Consider the following 17724-nt stretch of genomic DNA (forward strand, 5'->3'; position numbering starts at 1 on the left):
ACAAAAAGAAAACAAAAAAAAAAAACCTTATTTCAGCTTTGAGACTTAAGAGACACTTCCCCTCCCTTTCTCTCTTTCATTTTTATTTTTATTATTCAAAAATTAAAATTAAAATTTAATTTTAATACATCATTTTTTTTATTGTGCCGTCACTGTTCTATGCTCCACCACCACACCAGCATCGTCGTCGTCGCCGCCGCCGTCACCTAGGGTTTCAAATCCTTCAACTTTCCCCTTTCTCGGTTTCCTTCTACAAATTTCCGAGCTGGAGTATCTCTCTTTCTTCTGGCGAATCTCAATGCGCCGCTGGTTCAGCGGCTTCGTTGATCAAATCTCTTTCCTTCCCCATCTCTCTCTATATATGTGTATCAGTTTCTCTTGGTGATCAGTTTGGAGCAAAAAAAAAAAAAGGCTAGGTTTTGGTGAGATTAGTTTCTATTAATTAAAATTTTGAATCCGAGGGTTTTTGTATTTGTATTTGTTTTTTTTTTTTTGGTTTCGCGGGATTTGAATGGCATTGGGCGATCTGATGACGTCACGATTTTCTCAATTGTCGTTGGCGGTATCGAATCATGTCATCGACTGTAACGTCAGCAGTAGCGGCTACCATGAGGACGATGTTGCTTATGCTGACTTGATGTCTCAGAGGAGGGATTTAGATGCTGCATCAACTAGCAGTTACGCCAATGCCGTTACTTCCACGGCCAGTGTGCCTACGACCATGGCTTACTTGCCGCAAACTGTTGTTTTATGCGAGCTTCGGCATGCTGCTTTTGAAGCTTCCACGCCAACTGGACCCTCTCATAGTGGGCTTGTTTCCAAATGGCGCCCCAAGGACAGAGTAAGTCCTTTCCTTTCTAGCTTGGTTTCTTCTTTTTTTGCTTACCATTCGTTTGACTGATTATATCTAATAACGGGTTTAAGAAAAGAAATTATTTACACTGCAGTAGGAAAAGATGAGATTGTGCAAATAATTAGAATTTCCTATTGATATTCGGAAGTAAGAAAATTTGACTTCGTTTAGAGGTTATTAGAAATGTTGCTGAAATTGGTTCATATCTATGCCATTTTGGGTCTAAAACTAAAATTTTAATAGTGCTTTAGTACATTGGATAGAAGGGAGGGGGATTCTTACATGTGCTAGCATAACATTATGGAATTAGTACTGTCAATTAAGTTTGAAATCCTTGAATTTGATGTGGTCACCTAGCAATGGAAGACATGAAGACATTGTACTCCTCCGGATCAAAGCATTAGAGTCTGGAAGAGTTCAATACTTTGTACATTAAGTAATCTGCCGTTGTTTTTATCATCCCAGTATGTCATTTGCCTTTTGATGAACTACTGAATAAGAAATATATTTCGAATGGTTGGTTGTTTATGTATTTGCACACTAGAGCCTTCACAGTAGAAACTCATTCTTTTAATCCTTTTTAATTTCATCTGTAGTAAAGTAACAATTCCCATACCTTCTCCTGTAGCTTAGTGTTTTGAACATGCCATGGTGAAATGTATTCTATTTTTACCTTTTAGGTTTTGACATGAATTTTGAATCTAAAAGCAAAATAAGTAGAGAATATTGTGGAAGATTGTTATGTCTGCTTAAAGAGATTTATAAAGCCTAAACATGCAGAATACAAATAATTTGAAATAGAGTTATACTATACCAAATTTGTTTGCATTCTACTTCCTAAAGTGTGCATTAAAAAGATTGTTTTTATCTTTGAGCAGCCTCTTTGCTCGGGTTTCTTTGCAATACATTTAAGTAATATTTTCTTTCTTGGAACTGAATTTGATTCTTAGATAATAGTATGTTTCTTCTTGATAAATATTAGAAACCATCCCCGAAGAAATATTTTCCCTTTAATTTGTCTTGATATGGTGTGCTTGACCATATTCACTTGACTTACGACCTCATATGCAGATGAAGACAGGATGTGTGGCCCTAGTTTTATGTTTAAATATCAGTGTTGATCCACCTGATGTAATAAAAATATCTCCTTGCGCAAGAATGGAGTGCTGGACTGGTATGTTTTTTGAGTCAATTCTCTCTTATTTTTGCAGTTTTGCTATATTAGGTTATTGAAGCTTTAATGGTCATGATTATTCCTCATGAAATCTTTAATAAGTTTCGTGTTATTTTAATATGTGACCGAACTAAATGCTAGTTGATTCGTTGAGCATGTATGAATTTTTAAGTTTGCATATTGTTTGCCCTTGGCTCTAAACTGTATCTGCTCCTTAGTTGTCTTTATATTTGCATTGGAATGTTGAGAATTACTATAAATCCTGTCCAAGAGTGCTAATTATGATCATACTTCAAACTGAGCTCTTCTCTATATTTCTTTTTATCAGTTGGGAAACAAGTATCTCCTTTTATGTTAGGGTAAAAAAGGGAATATTTTGTAACTATTAGTAGTTTGGAACTTTTAACATATTGAACTTTTTCAAAGAGGAAGGTAAATTTTGGAGCTTCGAAGTACCTTCCTTTGAAGTATTGTTTTACTGTTTATGGTGTTTGAAGCAGTGGCAAACGGCCAACAGAAAATTGGATAGAAAATTGAAATAATTATCAAGTTCGGTGGTTAAGGAAGTGTCACTTTTTGTAGGGTTATTGCTGCACCAACATAGTATTTTGCATGCAGTCTCAGGAATGCTTATCTAATGTTCTTCATTGATATTAGTATGTTCCACTTTTTCTTTGTTTCATTGTTGCAGACCCTTTTTCTATGGCACCACAAAAAGCACTGGAAACTATTGGGAAAAGCTTGAGAGATCAATATGAGAGGTGGCAGCCCAAGGTTTGAACACCATCTTATACCATGTTTCATTACAGGCTATTCCATCAAGTTTAGAATCTAATTCTTTCTATTAAACATGGCCAGGCTCGCAGTAAGGTTGAACTTGATCCTACAGTGGATGAAGTGAAGAAACTTTGTAATACATGTCGCAGATATGCCAAGTCAGAGAGAGTTTTATTTCATTACAATGGACATGGTGTTCCAAAGCCAACTGCAAATGGTGAAATCTGGCTGTTTAATAAGGTGTCCACTTGTTTAACTGTTAGGATCCAATTCTTGTTGCTTTTCTTTTGCTCTATTTGGCAATTTTTCTCCTTGCTAAGCCTGAACATTTCCTGTGCAGAGTTATACACAGTATATTCCCTTGCCTATCAGCGATCTTGATTCTTGGTTAAAAACACCCTCTATATATGTTTTTGATTGCTCTGCTGCAGGAATGGTTGTTAATGCCTTCATTGAGGTACTTGCTTGCGTTCTATCCTCAATTTGTCACTAGTATATTTTCTGGCTGGCTCTATTCAAATAGACATCATTGTCTTCCTTCTCTAGCCTTATTTGATTTTCTTTTTTTTCTTTATTTGAATTTGATTGATAGCTTCTTGACTGTGGCACTTCTAACTACCCTGGATCTTCAAGAGACTGCATTCTTCTGGCTGCATGTGAAGCACATGAGACTCTTCCTCAAAGTGCTGAATTTCCTGCTGATGTGTTTACTTCTTGTCTTACTACACCTATCAAAATGGCATTGAGATGGTAAAAGTTCTCATTTGATATGCTTGATTAGGACTTAGTGCTACATTTAATACTCAAATAGTATTTGCCTATTTGCCAAGCTAAATATTATCTCCTTTGTATTTGCATCTTGAATTAACTTTTACTAAGTTTTTCTGTTTGCTTTTCATTGTTTCTGGATTTTTAAACATGGTATTCACCTTATTGAGCAGTTTTAATAATTTGCTCATCTGATTTTAATTTATTTAATTATTTTGTGTAAAATGAGCTTATTAATGTTCTGATGGTTGTTATCTCTTCCAGGTTTTGTACACGTTCATTGCTTCATGAGTCTCTTGACTCTTCACTTATTGATAAAATTCCTGGCCGTCAAAATGACCGTAAAACACTTCTAGGGGAATTGAACTGGATATTTACTGCAGTGACAGACACAATTGCTTGGAATGTTCTTCCTCATGGTAGTTCTTTCAGTGTATTGATCAGTTGTGTGCCTTCTTTTATTTAAGCGGTTCCTGTATTCTAATCTATTTAATCAACTCTTCCTTTTGTGATGCAGACCTTTTCCGAAGGTTGTTTAGACAGGATTTACTAGTTGCCAGTTTGTTCAGAAATTTTTTGCTTGCCGAGAGGATTATGCGCTCTGCAAATTGTTCTCCAATTTCTTACCCAATGTTGCCACCAACCCATCAGCACCATATGTGGTACTACAAGGGATATTGGCTTACTTTACAACTTGTTTCTCAGTTGTTTATTTTAAAATTTTCTTCGGTACATTCCAGGGATGCATGGGACATGGCTGCTGAAATTTGCCTTTCTCAGCTTCCGTCATTGGTTGAGGATCCTAATGCAGAGTTCCAGGTGTGGTTTTCTTCCAATTCCTTTGCTAATATTGATTTGTTATCCTGAATTTCGCTGACGTGTATTGGATCCAGACAAGAATTGAGTAGCAGAATGAGAGGGTGCCTATTTGCTGCTCATCATGTTCCCTCATACCTGAGTGTACTTTTGTTTTGTTTCAGCCAAGTTCATTTTTCACTGAACAGCTGATAGCCTTTGAGGTATGGCTTGACCATGGATCTGAGCATAAAAAGCCACCAGAGCAATTGCCTATTGTGCTTCAGGTGCTGTAATCTTTCCTTGTCATTCTAGCAGTGTCGGCCATTGTTTGGTTGCCCTTCTTTATGGTGATTTCATATTGGTCAGATTTATGTTAAACAATTTTACTCTATATCGAGTCCTCAGTGACCTAAGTTATTTTTTATTGTAAGGTGGGGAACTGGTCCTTCAGGATAATGGATGTCTATTGCCGTAGTTCCTAACCACTTGATTTTTGGATTGAAATCCCATTTACTATGAATTTGAGCTGATTTGTTCTCATGAAGAGTAGTCTATGTTGAAGTACATCCATTATAGGTCTGCCTGCTTTTTAGGGCCACTAACAGTGACGTCCAAACAGTTCATATTTACTGTGGCTTAGTTATACAAAAAATTTAAATGTAATATCTGACCAGCTCACTATTGATGTTTCAGGTTTTGCTTAGTCAATGTCATCGATTCCGTGCTCTAGTTCTTCTTGGAAGATTCCTTGATATGGGACCATGGGCTGTAGATCTGGTAGTTCTTTAGGGGTGTACTCTTCAGTATTTGCATTTCATTGTGTTTCATGCTGTTGTTTACTTACAGGGTGGATTCTGTTTTTAGGCCCTTTCTGTTGGAATATTTCCTTATGTTCTGAAGCTGTTGCAAACAACCACTCCAGAACTGCGTCAAATCCTTGTCTTCATTTGGACAAAAATTTTGGCACTTGATAAGGTGTTTTAGCTGATGCTTCATAAGTTTGGGATGAATATTTGTTTGCATATGTTAATGTAGCTCTTTATGCATACAATGTTACCTATGTACTGTGATAACATGCTGTAGCATGTCCATGCCTGTCTTTCATTCTAGCATTTAAGGAGTTGTTAAGTGCTCTTATGTTGTTGTAGCAGTCAAACTTCTGTGGTTTCACTTCTTCTTGGTACCTGAATAATTATCTATTGATAGTTTGCTGTTTTTGTTTATTTACACTTAGGAATTGATTCTGCTTCTCTTATTAGGAATTGATTCTGCTTCTCTTATTCTACTTGATGCTTTATTGCAGCACTATCATATTCCTTTTACCTACTACAATAGTAATTTTGAAATTCTGTCTTCCTTGTTTGCAGTCATGTCAGGTTGATCTTGTAAAGGATGGTGGTCATGTTTATTTCATTAGGTTTCTTAATAGTGCAGAGGCATATCCTGAACAGCGTGCAATGGCTGCATTTGTTCTGGCTGTCATTGTGGATGGTCATAGACGTGGCCAGGAAGCCTGTATTGAAGCAGGGTTAATCCAGGTGTGCTTGAAGCAGCTTCATGGTTTCACGCAAAATGAGGCCCAAACTGAACCCTTATTGCTTCAGTGGCTTTGCCTTTGTCTTGGAAAGCTGTGGGAGGATTTTACTGAGGCTCAGACAATAGGTCTGCAGGCAGATGTGCCTGCAATATGTGCTCCTCTACACTCTGAGCCTCAGCCAGAGGTATATCTTCTCTCTTATTTTATTTTTTTCCTTATAAATGGATAGTTTTCGGTTTTCTAAATATAGACATTTGCAAAATTATAGAAGCTGTTTTATTTCAGGTTAGAGCTTCAGCAGTTTATGCATTAGCTACCTTGCTTGATGTTGGGTTTGACTCGTTTAGAGATGGTATTGGAGGGGATGAAGAATGTGATGATGTTGAAAAGAATAGAGCTGAGATGATTATAATTAAAAGCCTTTTGAATGTTGTTTCTGATGGAAGCCCTCTTGTCCGGGCAGAAGTTGCTGTAGGTATGTGGTGGTTATGTTCATTCATATTTCATATGTCAGGATTGGTAATTGCTTAACAGTTTTCTTCAGAGTTCTCTTCCCAATTATTAACATTAACGTGACAGGGTTGAATGAACATGACACAAACATGGCACTTTGAAACACCTTGAAAAGTTTCTATTGCTTTTGTAATTGGCTGATGATTTTACCTGTAATATATTCCAAAATCTAGGTCACTGTGAGGCGTTAGCTTCCTAGAATTCTTAAGATGATTGTTTCTATATATAACATTTCTGTTCTATGGTGTGACGTAAATCATTAGAGCAACTTGCAATTATAATCCTAGAATACTCTTCTTTTTTATGCATATTTTTCTCAGCCTCTGAAATCATCATTAGAACCTACTATTTGCATGTTTTGTGCAAACATGATTCCTTGTCTTCAAATTGCTTTCTTTCCTGATTGGTGGTTGTGAGCGGGTGTTGTACAGATTCACTCTGTCCCTGAACTATGTTGGTGGATCAGTTTTGATGCTTTGTTTGTCTGTGCAGCTCTGGCACACTTTGCCTTTGGACATAAGCAGCACCTCAAGTCAATTGCTGCTGCATATTGGAAACCTCAGCCTAATTCCCTGTTGAATTCATTGCCTTCACTGGCTAATATAAAGGGCACAGGAAGTGGAAATATAGTTTCTTCTCAGATTGGTCCTTTAACAGCCATGGTTCGGGATGGAAGGGTATCCACCAGCAGTCCTCTTGCTACTGCTGGAATCATGCATGGATCTCCATTATCCGATGATTCATCTCAACTTTCTGATTCTGGAATACTGAATGATGGTGTCAGTAATGGGGAAGTTAATCATTCAAGGCCAAAACCTTTGGACAATGCAATGTATTCACAGTGTGTACTGGCCATGTTTACTTTAGCTAGGGATCCATCTCCACGTGTAGCAAGTCTAGGACGGCGGGTTCTTTCCATTATTGGAATTGAACAAGTAACAAAATCTGTGAAGCCTGCTGGTAATAGTGCCTGGCCTAGTGATCCTGCAAATTCCTCATCAACCCCTAGTATTTCTGGATTAGCTCGTTCTTCTTCCTGGTTGGACATTAATGGAGGTAACTCTTTTGTTCTTCGTTTGTTCCCTGATATCTGCTTGCTATGATGCTATATTTTATTCTGGTTAGATATTAAAGTTACAGGATTTAATTGGGAGATGATATTGACAGGTCATATGGCTTTAACATTTAGAACTCCTCCTGTTAGCCCTCCTCGACAAAATTACTTGGCAGGAATTCGTAGGGTTTGCTCTTTAGACTTCAGGCCTCACCTGATGAATTCTCCGGACTCAGGATTGGCTGACCCACTTCTAGGCTCTGCTTCTGGATCAGAGCGCAGTTTACTTCCTCAGTCAACAATATATAATTTTAGTTGTGGCCACTTCTGCAAGTCTCTGCTTACTGCATCAGATGACAGTGAAGAACTATTGGCCAAAAGAGAAGAGCAGGAGAGATTTGCACTGGAGCATATTGCTAAGTGCCAGCACTCATGTATTCCTTTTGATTTGTATTTTTGTTCTTTTCATTCTATTCAAATGCCAATTTTTTACTTTGGAACTAATAGGTTTCTGATTTCCTGTGCTAGCTGTTAGCAAACTTAACAATAATAGTCAAATTGCTAGCTGGGATACAAGATTCGAGACAGGTACAAGAACTGCCTTGCTGCAACCTTTCTCTCCTATTGTGATTGCGGCAGATGAGAATGAACGGATCAGGTATGTGATTTATGTTTTTATGGATTCCTAAAGCAAGTTAATTCCAATGTTACATGATTTGAGTTAACATGCCATAGCGAGTGGATTATTTTTACTCGTCTTAAACCTGTGGTTACGGGTTACAATGATGTGCCTTGATAATTTGCTTGCGTTGACCGGTTATGGTGTGTGGTAATTGATCCAGATATTAAGTTGTACACCATAAATGCATCAATTCGATATAGGTTCTAGAAAAGATCAACAAGGTGGCAAGTTCTGATTGGCATTCACTGGGCGTGCATCTGATATAAACTCTTAAGAAGTTCTATACTTTGTGTTTCCTAGAAGATCTGAAATGAGTTAAGACTTAAGCGAGTTTGGAACTTCTCGGCCATATTAATTTTTTGGATTTTTTTTTCAGGGTATGGAATTATGAGGAAGCCACCCTCCTCAATGGTTTTGATAATCATGATTTTCCGGAAAAGGGAATATCTAAACTTTGTCTTTTGAATGAGCTTGATGACAGCTTGTTGCTTGTTGCTTCAAGTAATATTCTTTACCACTTCTTTCTCCCAGTGTTTTTGCGAGGTTTTCTTTTTTCTAAAATTAGCTCGGGGCTGATCTTGTACAGGTGATGGAAATATACGGATTTGGAAAGATTATACACTGAGGGGGAAACAAAAACACGTTACCGCATTTTCTTCTATCCAAGGTCACAAACCTGGCATGCGGAGTTTGAATGCTGTTGTGGACTGGCAACAGCAGTCTGGATATCTCGTATGTATTTCTTCTAGACGGTTTTATCTCTAGGACATTATTGCCACTTACAATTTGATGCCTAATGTAGTTTTCTTCATTGCTCTGATGTTATGCTACTAGTATGCATCTGGAGAGATATCATCCATCATGCTTTGGGACTTGGATAAGGAGCAACTTGTTAATTCAATACCATCATCCTCGGATTGTAGTGTCTCGGCATTGGTGAGTCTTCAATCTCTTTCGCATATATTAATTTATGTTAAATGATTGGATTGAGCACGGTTATATACATGTTGGTTGCGACAGGTGCCTTATAAAAATTAGTCCTCTCTATTCAACCGGACAAATTAGTCCTTGTACATTAGATCAAATAGCAAATTGGTCCATCTGTTAAAAATTCCATCCATTTTTGCTATTAAAAATTGGTCCCTATACATCAGCATGAGGTATACATGGCACGCTACGTGTAACTATCTGGTTATTTCGTCAGTTACACCAGTTTTTAATAGTAGAAATGGATGAAAGTTTTAACAGAAATGACCAATTTCATTTTTGATTTAACGTATAGGGAGTAATTTGCTCATTTTTTGAGTGAAGGGGGCAAAATGCAATCTAACTCCTAGTGTAGGGGCTTCCTTGGTACTTTTACCATTCCTTATAAGAAAAAAGGAAAATTACGGCATATAACTATTGAGTTGGCATATACGAGGGTATGCTTTAACTGAGAACATGCTATGTTGGAAAGTTTGTTAAGTTTTATTAGTTTGGATGCTTTCCCAAATATTGAGTTAAATGAACCTAATGTTAAACAAAGTTCTCGTTGAAGAAATTGAAGTGCCTTTGTGATTCTTCTCGTTCTATTTTGTTTTAAGATTTAGCTCTTATATTTAATCTTGTCATCAGATTTGTTTTGGTCATCGTTTTTTTTTGGGTAGTTCATCTTGTGTTGCATATTTTCTTCACATTAACAGGCTTCTTCTCAAGTCCATGCTGGTCAATTTGCAGCTGGTTTTGTGGATGGTTCTGTTAGACTATATGACATCCGGACACCCGACATGTAAACATTCTGATCAATTTTTTATTTGTTGACAAGATAATGAAAGAATAATTTTTTTTGGGAATTTTTGCCTGTTTGTGATGTCATTTGAGCTTTTCTTCAGAGGACTCGACCACGTTTTTATAGTGCTTAAAATACACCTCTATTTATTATTCAATCCCATCTCTTTATTTTCAGAAGAAAATGCTATCTCGTGTTGGGTAAAAGTACCATGGAGGCTTTTATATTAAGAGTTGGATTGTATTTTGCCTTTACTAAAAAATAGGCAAATTAGTCATTGAACGTTAGATGAGTAAACTGGTCCTTCTGTTAAAAATTTCATCCATCTCTACTGTTAAAATTCGGTCTGTGTACGTTAGAATGAGGTACACATGGCATATCACGTGTAACTATCTAGTTATTTTATGAACAATGCCAATTGTTAACAGTAGAAATGGATTAAATTCTAACAGAAATTATTAGTTTGCTCTTTGATTTAATATATAAGGATTAATTTTCCCATTTTTTTAGTAAAGGGGGCAAAATGCAATTTGACTCATAATGTAGGTATCCTCATGATACTTTTACCTCTCATGCTATCCGTATTTATCTATCTGACCCGCATTTGTTCTTTTAATGTTTAGGCTGGTTCGCACAACCAGGCCGCATACCCAACAAGTGGCAAGAGTTGTGGGTATTGGCTTTCAACCCGGACTTGATCAAGGAAAGGTAAGGCAACTCACATTTCTTATGTCTGGTAAAAAAACGTGTATCGATGTTGTCAACATCCTTGTTCCTTGTTGAACATCTCATTCGAGATTTTGATCTAGGAAACGCAAAACATTGATGAACTTTCATGTTATTTTTCAGATTGTTAGTGCATCCCAGGCTGGTGATATTCAGTTCCTCGATATTAGAAGTCAAAGAGATACAGACCTTACAATTGATGCTCACCGAGGATCACTTACAGCTTTAGCCGTTCATAGACATGCCCCGATAATCGCCAGTGGTTCAGCAAAACAGCTAATCAAAGTTTTCAGTCTAAAAGGTGAACAACTCGGCACCATTAGATACCAACATACCTTCATGGCCCAGAAGATTGGTTCCGTAAGCTGCCTTACCTTCCATCCCTACCAAGTGTTACTCGCTGCCGGTGCCGCCGATGCCTGCGTTTCAATCTATGCTGATGACAACTCTCATACAAGATAAACGTATAAATCCTTCCACAGTATCACAAAACCCGGAGGCAGATCATGGTGAATGAAACCGTCTTAGGCACAAATTTCATGGAAGGTCAGTGATCCAAGTTAATAGTTGCAAAAATTTATTCGAGTTCGGATCATTGTTCGAGTGTTTCGGGATATGCTGCTGCCAGGTTTACAATTCCACTATGGGTGTTATTGGAAATTCAGGGGTATAAACAGATATATATATTGATTTCATTAGCCTCCGGTCACACGTTTATCTTTGCATATACATATACGGGGGGTTTGTGGGGGTGGCTTTGGCAAATAATATGTTATATATATAGGTGATGATGCATTGTAAATATTTTCCTTTGTTTTTTTGGTTCCCATTAATTCATGGTTTTCAATGTGTTGAAATTGTAAAGGCTGCAACATTTGCCATTGTCATAAATTTTAAGTATTGCAAGCAGATTGGTTTATGGTCAAGCCCCAAGTTGTTGCCACTCTAAAGCTATATTTTTGGAACCAGATCAATGGTAAAACCGATTAAGTTCCGATTTTGATTAAATAAATTCTTAAAAATTTTATAAAATCGAACCTAGTTCAATCGGTTCAATCAATTTGGATCTTTTTTCAGTAGTTTTGCAGAACTACCTATTAATTGTTGCCACAAATGGGATTGGATATTTAGGGTGTTTTTTGAATTATTTTGAGAGGAGATCAAATATTTGTATTTTTTAATTATTTTAATTCCATTTTATAGATTTGTAATCTGAATCCATTTATTATTTGAAATTAAATTAAATACTATTATCCATTTGAATTTTTCTTTTAAATCTCCCATCATCTTTTAAATATAAAAAATATTCGCAAAATTGAAATTTAAATAAACTAAACATCCACTCTGAATTCATATAAATCATCCTATCAAAATATTGATAGTTCTAACTTCATAAAATAATTCACAAATCATAAATGGTAATTTCAGTGAGAACCAAAACTATTGCATTGTAATTATTAATTTTGAAGGTGAGAATGGCAATGGTAATGGCAGAGGCTATAAATAAACATATTTAAAAGGCACCAAAAAACTATATACTAATATAACAACAATAATATTGAATCACAAATCAAATCTAAAAAGACAAATTCCACAGCAAATCAATCTAAAAAGAAAAACAAATCCATGTCTTAGATACTTTGATTTACACCAAAGATTCACAATGGACATATATATCCTTTTGCATAAACCTTAAAACTACAACACTCTTTTCTTACTTCCTTCCACCAACCATACTTTGTGTATTACTACCCGACAAGTTTGGTGATGTACTACTACGCCTTCCGTCACCATTTCCGAGCACGTTCAGATCTTCGAACAATAGGTATGACGGGATAAAAGGCTTTTGTCCTGATGTGGGAGCAGGGTTCCTGGGACCGGTACTCGTCCAAGAATCACCTCCGTTCATTGGTGCTCCGCCGTTGGTTCCTCTTATGGGGAATGAGCTATTATGCTGCAAGGGTCTGGGCCCTGTAATGGAATTTGATGCAGTGGTGTTCACTTGGGGAGTGGAGATCATGTTATTTGTAGAAGAGCGGTGGTTTTGGCTGTTGAAATAACCGGGAGTTGCAGCCCATGGTGGAGGGGGATATGCGGATGTGTATTGAGGCCGGAAATATGGTTGGTATTGAGGTTGTCCGAATGACTGGTGCGGTGACTGGGACTGGGATGGTGATTGGGGTTGGAGTCGGATTTGAGACTGTGTATTTAACTGATGAGGCTGGGATCGTGCTTGGAACTGATGTTGAGCCTGAGATGGTGAATTCGACTGATTTTGAGCTTGTGGCTCAGTTTGGAACTGGGTTGGTTGTAGCTGGACTTGGGGCTGAGACGGTTTTTGAGGTTGAGCCCAAGGAACCACATAACTATTATACGGCAGCTGCGCCTGACTTGCAGGGTATGTTTGGGAAGCATAAGGATATCCTTGGCTGCTAGGAGGAACAGGTACCTGATGTTGAGATGCAGATGGTGGTGTGGGAGGGGCATGCGGAGAGGAAGCCGTTGTTGTGGACAAGGTAAGGCTTAAAAGATCAATCAAGTCCTGTTCTTTCGAAGTTTTAACTGGTGCAGGTGGATCAGGCAAAGCTAAAGCATTGCTCGGAATAGAGGTTGAGGCGGTTGGTGTATACGATGTCGTCACATTGGCATTACTGACTGGCGCAGTAGCTTCACTTGTTCCAGGAGAAGCGTTCTGAGGAGATGTGAACTGTGCTCTGGAATGCCTGCACTCGGATCAAAAGGTGAACCAGTCAAGAACTGAGCTAAACCTATCATATTTACACAAGGTTTGATTATAGACAAGCAAGGTAAAAGCACCATGGAGGCCCTTGAACTGTGAGTCGAATTCCATTTTGCCCCTCTATTAAAAAAAGGGGCAAATTAATCTGTATACGCTGGATCAAAGAGCAAACTGGTTCTTTTATTAAAAAATTTCATCCATTTTATTGTTAAAAACTGGTCCTTGTAATCTGGTTATTTTGTCAACCACGTCAGTTTTTAGTAAAATTGGATGAATTTTTAATAAAAAAGACAAACTCTTTAATCTAAAATACAAAGACTAATTTGCCCATTTTTTGAATAAAAGAAGCAAAATGCAATCCGACTCCTATTACAGGGGCCTTAATGGTACTTACCAAACTAGCAAAGGAATTTTCCTAAGGACAAGCCATATACAACATAAAATTAGTCATTTGAAGGACTGCAACAGGTGAAATAAGGTGAATTAGAGGTTAGCATATGAAACCTTCTAGCTAGCTGTGCGAAGTCGTCTTCCTCTTCTTCCTCTTCATCGATATGGCTTTTTGTCACAGTGGCAACCGGTGTGGGTGGACTTATATTAGGTGCTGGGCTCTTCGCTTCACTTGATTTGTTGGAGGAACTTGCTTCATTATGCATCGGGCTTACAGCAGTAGCTTCAACTGGCAAGGGGGAACCTAAAGCTATAGCATCGTGTTTCGCAAGTAAGCTTTGCAGACCATCATTTAGTTCAAGACCTCGAGCTAAAAGTTCCTCATCCCTGCCACAGCCAATAAAAAGAAAAAGAAAAAAACACTTTTGACATCTGCACATAGGCCACGTATAAAAGAAAGAACTTCGACATTTTTACAAAACCGTTTCAACAATAAGTTCCAAGTCATTATAGAAAAACAAAATTCAGAGACAGACTAACCCGGTAGTTGTAAGCATCTGCATCAGCTTTTTTTGGTTGGAACGACATCGATTAACGAGATCAACTATCACTTCATCTTTCACTGCCTGTTAATACGAACCAAAAATCACAGTTAAACATTCCACCGACAATTTAAAAGAAAAGGTTTCATTATTATCGTTCATACCGCACTATGACTCGGGTTTACAGCTTGTAGCATGTCACTTAAGAGCTCCATAACATCCTTCATTGAGTCTAAGCTAGACAAACTAAGATTATCAATCCGAAAAAGGAGTGAGACACCAAAACACCTGTAAATAAACAAAGAAACTTAATAAACAAAACTTAAAAAGTGATTTTTTAGACCTTAAACTTTCGATCTCGGTAGCCATTGTTTCATCAAGCCTTCTAGAAGAATTGCTTGGCATTCCATAACCGGGATTCAAGGTTGGATGTGTAGCTGGTGGTGTAAAGATAGGAGCTGTATTTGATGAACGCTTGGGAAATTCTACTCCCGAACGCTGTCATTTATACATTTACAAAATTTTAGAATCACTATAGTTAAAGACAACGAGAGTTAGTTGATCTTAGAAGTGGACATCCTCGGATATCATATCCTTGATGCCAGTCCACTACCACATGTTATTTAAGGGTGCTAGGCTTACCCTTAGCTCATCATATGCCCAGTAGTACTGTGGATGTTTACCCCCTGGACCGCCAAATGCCTCTTGCCAAGAGTCCAACAAAGCCAAAATTTTATCCCTCACTAGCATATCCGCCTGCAGTATTCACGAAGCCAGGCTCGTTAAAACTGACAGATAGACTTGAGATGCTAATAAACAGTGTCATATGCTGGCAAAATAACATGAGAACAAGATCAAAATAGATAGAAACCAGATGCTGAATCCATGCATTGAAGTCAAAACACGCCACGTTTCAGGACGACCAATGACCATGTAAAAAAGTACCAGACAACCACTAACATTAACATTCATGACTAGTTCAATGATTTTCAGCAACTATCATCCCGTCTTTCTAGAACAACTCATGTCCTCCCGGTTAATAGTGAACCTAACTTAAATTTCAATAACGTGTATATGGCCACTAATCTGTATTACATAGGTATAGTATCACTAACATCAGTCATTAGTACCAAGCAGGATCGTGTTCTTTCATGGGATTTATGCAACAGCTTTTGTTTTCCTCCAACATATTCATACAATATATACAAATCGTCTCGCAACAACATTCGCAGTGTTTCTTGCATTTATTGTAAGCTTTTACTCCATTTAGCTAGCAACAATCCCTTGAAACCTAAGGGCCCCAAGCTAGTTCAATTCATTCTAAAGACCGTTGAATTAATATGCTTATTCGGGGGCAAGGCGACAAAAAATCCATTTTGGAAAGGCAATAAAGTAAGCATAGTCCAAAACAAATGAATATGACCAACAATTCGTGTAATAATCAAATTGTTAAAAACTCAAAGAATTACCTTCTTCTTCACAATTTTAACCATCTCCCCCAATATATTCCTCTCAGCAATCTGAAAATGAACATAATCACCACAATTCTTCACCATTGTTTCCAAAAGCTACAAAAGGGGAAAACAGAACTCGGTTAATCCGCAAACACAACAACACACAAAATCCCTAAATAACGAAGCCGGGAATTCAAGAAATTGTTTTTCCGTCTAAAATTTACCGTCAAAGCTAGTAATTGAACTTTAGAACTCTTGTGCTGCAACCTTCTCTTCACAGCTTTTACAACATCCTTTGCTGGCCTAAAATATCAACATACGAAGTTCAGCCTAATCAGTAAAACTAGCTAAATCTTACATTAATTTACAAAACATTAATCGACAAAACCCCGAAAAAAAGTAGTAAATCGAGCTCGTAGCTAAATATTCCATTAATTACAGAACATTAGTCGATCAAACCCCAGAAAAGTAGTAAATCGAGCTCCTAGCTAAATTTTACATTAATTTCCCAAACATTAATTGATAAACCCCCCCCAAAAAAACTACTAAATCAAGCCATCGAAATCGAATTAACAGAGAAATTATAAAGAAACTATAACCAAAATAATGTTTCTTTTCATTAGAAAGTCTCTTTATTTATTGCCTATCTTCATAAATACTTTAAAGTGATGGTTGAAAAATTATATCACCTTTTAATTCAATTATCTTCATATAATTCAACCTAAAAAGTAATTTAATTAAATCCTTGTACAAGAATCATATTTTTTCAATCAATCAATTTCATCCACAAAAGAAACATAAAAAATCCATAGTTCAATACCATATTAAATACTCAAACATGATGAGAAAATTAATGAAAAATATTCTACAACATAGAAAAAATTAAATTAAAATAAATACCAACATAAAAACATGCACGTAAAACCTAAGAAAATTTAAAAAAAAAAATCAAAGTCAACTCCTTTACAAAAGAAATTAACAAAATTAAAAAGAACAAAGATTAATTTTTTTTTACCAATGATTAGAATTAACAGAATCGCAAATATCGATATTCATAGTCCAATCAGGACCCATTAGAAGATCGCTCGTTGCCTTATCTACAGCTACTGTCGCTGCTGATGATGAAGCTGATGACATCATCATCATGTTTTCTTTTTTTGTTCTTCTCTTCTGTTCTTTTTCCTTTTCTTTACAGCAATTTTCTGCTTGTTTCCCGAGAAAATTCCACCTGAGGAACAAACGACGACGATGAAGATGATAATTTCAAGTTTTTTTTTTCTCTGCAAAAACCCACCACCTTTTTTCCTTATCTTCTGTTTGGATCCTAGGAAAAATAAAAAATAAAAAAAACCAAACCCCTAAGAGAAAATTATAAAAGGAAAATTCTTTCCTCAGCTTTCCTTTTTATAAAGAGGCTTTAAAGCAAGAAATTTTCATTTTTCTACGGGAAATTCGTTTCTATTTAGGGAGAATTTCAAAATGAGGCGGTGGACTAGAAATTATTTTAGTCAACCATCATATTGTAAAAGTATTTATTGGTATAGGAAAAAGAATGTCACCCTTATCTTCAAGTTATTGTAAGTACTACTTTACCCTCATCATTTAAACGGAAAAATTCCATTTAAAGTTTTAATAATAAATGTTTCAATTCGATGTTTAGTTTTGTTATACAATTATAATAAAATATATAATTATTCGACTCGGAATTCCATTCAAAATATCTAATTTAAATAGTCTCAAACACTCCATTTGAGGAGGGGGACGGAAAAAGACCCCATCTTGATTATCTTCTTCCTTCCTTCTCCTACATCATCAGGACTCTTCTTCTTTCTTGAACTACAATTTTTTTTAATTTCTTGCATATAATTTCCTAAATTTTTAAATTTTTAAAAAAAATTTAATCTCACAAAAGTTCTCATTAATTTCAAAAAAAATTAAAAATTTT

The 17724-nt window shown here is 36.6% G+C and overlaps 2 protein-coding genes across 3 annotated transcripts; one reads left to right on the forward strand and one right to left on the reverse strand.

The window, feature by feature from the left end:
• The first annotated feature begins 2 nt into the window (after positions 1-2).
• On the forward strand, positions 3-11579 carry LOC105796305 (regulatory-associated protein of TOR 1). 2 transcript variants are annotated; one of them, XM_012625922.2, is made up of 23 exons: positions 10-841; positions 1925-2027; positions 2719-2801; positions 2886-3044; positions 3145-3261; positions 3397-3554; positions 3837-3991; positions 4090-4234; positions 4313-4391; positions 4553-4654; positions 5064-5147; positions 5235-5345; positions 5738-6091; positions 6193-6382; positions 6913-7476; positions 7588-7908; positions 8003-8132; positions 8533-8657; positions 8743-8888; positions 8991-9092; positions 9842-9927; positions 10551-10635; positions 10777-11579. In XM_012625922.2, the coding sequence occupies exons 1-23, from the start codon at positions 512-514 to the stop codon at positions 11113-11115; spliced, it is 4068 nt and encodes a 1355-aa protein (XP_012481376.1). In that variant the 5' UTR covers positions 10-511; the 3' UTR covers positions 11116-11579. The 2 variants fall into 2 exon arrangements, with proteins under 2 accessions (XP_052483793.1, XP_012481376.1); XM_052627833.1 differs by lacking the exon at positions 9842-9927 and having other exon boundaries at positions 3-841; positions 10777-10926.
• Positions 11580-12185: 606 nt separating this feature from the next.
• LOC105796306 (TOM1-like protein 6) lies at positions 12186-17254 on the reverse strand. Its single transcript, XM_012625936.2, has 9 exons — positions 16795-17254; positions 16004-16082; positions 15795-15893; positions 14968-15081; positions 14669-14823; positions 14490-14571; positions 14324-14409; positions 13898-14170; positions 12186-13376 (listed from the first exon to the last, which is right to left on the reverse strand). Exons 1-9 carry the CDS (start codon positions 16923-16925, stop codon positions 12368-12370), a joined length of 2028 nt encoding a protein of 675 aa, XP_012481390.1. The 5' UTR covers positions 16926-17254; the 3' UTR covers positions 12186-12367.
• Between the last annotated feature and the right edge of the window lie 470 nt (positions 17255-17724).

The sequence above is a fragment of the Gossypium raimondii genome, chromosome 3, assembly GCF_025698545.1.
Source record: "Gossypium raimondii isolate GPD5lz chromosome 3, ASM2569854v1, whole genome shotgun sequence".
Classification (NCBI taxonomy): Eukaryota; Viridiplantae; Streptophyta; class Magnoliopsida; order Malvales; family Malvaceae; genus Gossypium; species Gossypium raimondii.

What these genes read in the sequence shown, in the direction of transcription:
- LOC105796305 (XM_012625922.2), top strand. Translation starts at nt 512, where the DNA reads ATGGCATTGGGCGATCTGATGACGTCACGATTTTCTCAATTGTCGTTG. An exon ending in AAGAATGGAGTGCTGGACTG is followed by an intron (nt 2,028 to 2,718) that starts GTATGTTTTTTG and finishes TCATTGTTGCAG; the next exon opens with ACCCTTTTTCTATGGCACCA. An exon ending in ATTGTAGTGTCTCGGCATTG is followed by an intron (nt 9,093 to 9,841) that starts GTGAGTCTTCAA and finishes TCACATTAACAG; the next exon opens with GCTTCTTCTCAAGTCCATGC.
- LOC105796306 (XM_012625936.2), bottom strand. Translation starts at nt 16,925, where the DNA reads ATGATGATGATGTCATCAGCTTCATCATCAGCAGCGACAGTAGCTGTA. An exon ending in TCTGTTAATTCTAATCATTG is followed by an intron (nt 16,083 to 16,794) that starts GTAAAAAAAAAT and finishes TTGATATTTTAG; the next exon opens with GCCAGCAAAGGATGTTGTAA. An exon ending in TAAACCCGAGTCATAGTGCG is followed by an intron (nt 14,410 to 14,489) that starts GTATGAACGATA and finishes TCGTATTAACAG; the next exon opens with GCAGTGAAAGATGAAGTGAT.